A 2,469-nucleotide genomic window follows, 5' to 3' on the forward strand; every position below is an offset into this window, starting at 1 on the left:
GAGAGAGAGAGAGAGAGAGAGAGAGAGAGAGAGAGAGAGAGAGAGAAATAATTTATTTATTTATCTATGCTGCCTAAATACATTAGGTTGCTATCTCTGCTATCTGTGCTATAAAACATAAACACGATCAGAATTTATCCTGATAACTTATAATCTATATAAATGGCAAAAGGCATATTTTTGTATAAATCATATTAGTACTATAAATAGCAATTATTTACCCCAAATATATTCTCTAAGCCAACAATTAAATTATTTTTTAAACATCCAACAGTCAACTTACATTTAATATTACATTCAATTTTTTTAGAAAAATTATTTCTATAAGTTTTTCTTTATTTGGACATTCGGAGTCCGGAGCGGCTCCACTAAACCATCTAATTCCTCTCGAATCCAATCCTTACAGTGTAAAATCCTTAATGATCCTTACTTTGTCACAAATCAAATCATCCATTTGGACCTCAATGTCCCCTATGTTGCCGATTTGGCCAGAACCAGATACCAATCCTTCCATAATAAACTTCCCAAACCAACTCGTTTCTAACCTGGCTTCTCTTTCACTACCTAATAATCCTCCTAGGCGTCTGAAAAGAAGGTGGCCTCGAGATCTTCTCTTTTAGACATGTTTTTGGAGTTCTATCAATGGGTAGGTTCTCCACTTGTTTTTATCATATCATAATATCACTTACAGCAAATTTACTTGACGTGTATATATGTATACAGTTGTAAATATAAATAAATAAATTATTAAAAAAAAAAAAGTTTTTTTTGACTCATTAATACTACATTATTATAGAGCGATAAGGTTTTTCATCGAGGTAGTTGAATACGATTTTACAAATCGAAGCGCTCAATTTATAGAAATAAATGATCAAAATATATTCTTATATTCTTCTGTATTAGCGAGGTGGCGTAGAAGTTAAAGTACACAATGAATGACACCGGTTCAAATACTGATTGGAACAGTAAATTTGTTGGCTTATTAGATGTTAATAACTGCACTTTACGCTTTCTCGTTCTATAAGCTTAAAAATTATTAACTGGAATCAGTTTCTCTAGTATACCATAAATTCCAGCATAAGGTACATCTAGTTAGGATACTTGTGAATGTGTCCTAGATAGGTTCTCTTCGTACCTTAGTTCGCTAACAGTGTATTTCTTTTTCCTCAGCGTGGACGCCAGAAACCAGACAGTGGAGTCAGGACGGCACTGGAGTGAAGAAGGAACACTGGGTAACAGAGCCTACTTCCAGTCTAGTGGTCAGCCAGCTCGACTCACCATCGAGAGTGTTCGGGACGGCGATGCTGGAATCTACCGCTGCAGGGTCGACTTCCGCAAGTCCCCTACCAGGAACACCCGGGTCAACCTCACCGTCATTAGTAAGTACCTCCTTTGTTTGTTTCTGTAGTTAGTTGTAAAATAAGTACGAAGAGAGTTGTTGCTGTAAAATCATGAGTGAAAATTACTTATCTATACCGCCTAAAAAACTTATAAACACAATACTTATGTGATGCTTATAGCACTTAAGCACTCTCAAGTCCTCCTCAGATCTGGAATACTATTTTTTTCGTGAAGGCTGATTATAGTTTGTTTTTTTTCTTTTGGTTGGTACAAGGCTACATGTACACAGCAATATTTTCAATTTGGAAATGAAGAGTACTTTTTACTAAGTTTATTATGGAAATTAATGATAATACTAAAATTGGAGAAAAAGTTAGCTTTTGTATGCTCAATTAGTTATATGACCGATCTCTTCACACAAAGGGATAAGAGCCCAAGAGGAGAAAAAAGTCAGTTATTTCACCCCAATTTTTTATTACTTTAATGAAAACTATGTATAATTACTAATTGATGAGTCTGCCAAGTATAGGTAGGGGAATAAAAATAAAAACATTAAAAATAATTATTTTTTCATTCGGAGCTATATATCTTTAAAACTACCAACAACAATAGAAAATCTAAAAGAACATCATTAAAAGTAGAGTAAAATGCGTTCAATAGTTAAAAAAGCAATATTTCATAAAAATGTTGTACAGAACGTACTGAAAGATCAGTTTATTTTGAAAAATCTATATCTCAAAATCCATTTGACGTACAGATGTCTGTTAGCACTCAAATTAAAGCTAGTTTAATGAGCTATAAAGTAGTTTAATATGTTTATCGTCATAGGAATAGTAGTTTCTATGATATTTGCTAAAATAAATTGTTTTATTGTTGTTCGGACAAATTTTCATTTACCAAATTTATATTCATATCTGAATATCATAAAAACTACTATCCCTATGAGGATAAGTGTCATAAGCTACTTTATAGCAAGTTAAATTTCCTTTATTTTGATTGCTAGCAGACATGTGTGCGTCTTATGGATCTAGAGATATATTCTTTCAAAAATCAAACATTTTATTCGAACAACTAGAAATTAACAGTTTGTTAATTTATTTTGTCAAATCTCATAAAAACTACTACTCC

The 2,469-nt window shown here is 32.5% G+C and overlaps 1 protein-coding gene across 2 annotated transcripts in view; it reads left to right on the forward strand.

Moving 5' to 3' along the window:
- The window catches only part of LOC106681633 (nephrin), a gene marked incomplete at its 5' end in the record, with an annotated part of 151,099 nt that overhangs the window by 79,931 nt on the left and 68,699 nt on the right, over positions 1-2,469 (forward strand). For both annotated transcript variants that reach the window (XM_067052152.1, XM_014422062.3), the window contains 1 exon segment: positions 1,171-1,379. In XM_067052152.1, coding sequence (XP_066908253.1) covers positions 1,171-1,379 — 209 coding nt within the window.

The sequence above is a fragment of the Halyomorpha halys genome, unplaced genomic scaffold, assembly GCF_000696795.3.
Source record: "Halyomorpha halys isolate HHAL.00 unplaced genomic scaffold, Hhal_1.1 Scaffold353.1, whole genome shotgun sequence".
NCBI classification, from domain to species: domain Eukaryota; kingdom Metazoa; phylum Arthropoda; class Insecta; order Hemiptera; family Pentatomidae; genus Halyomorpha; species Halyomorpha halys.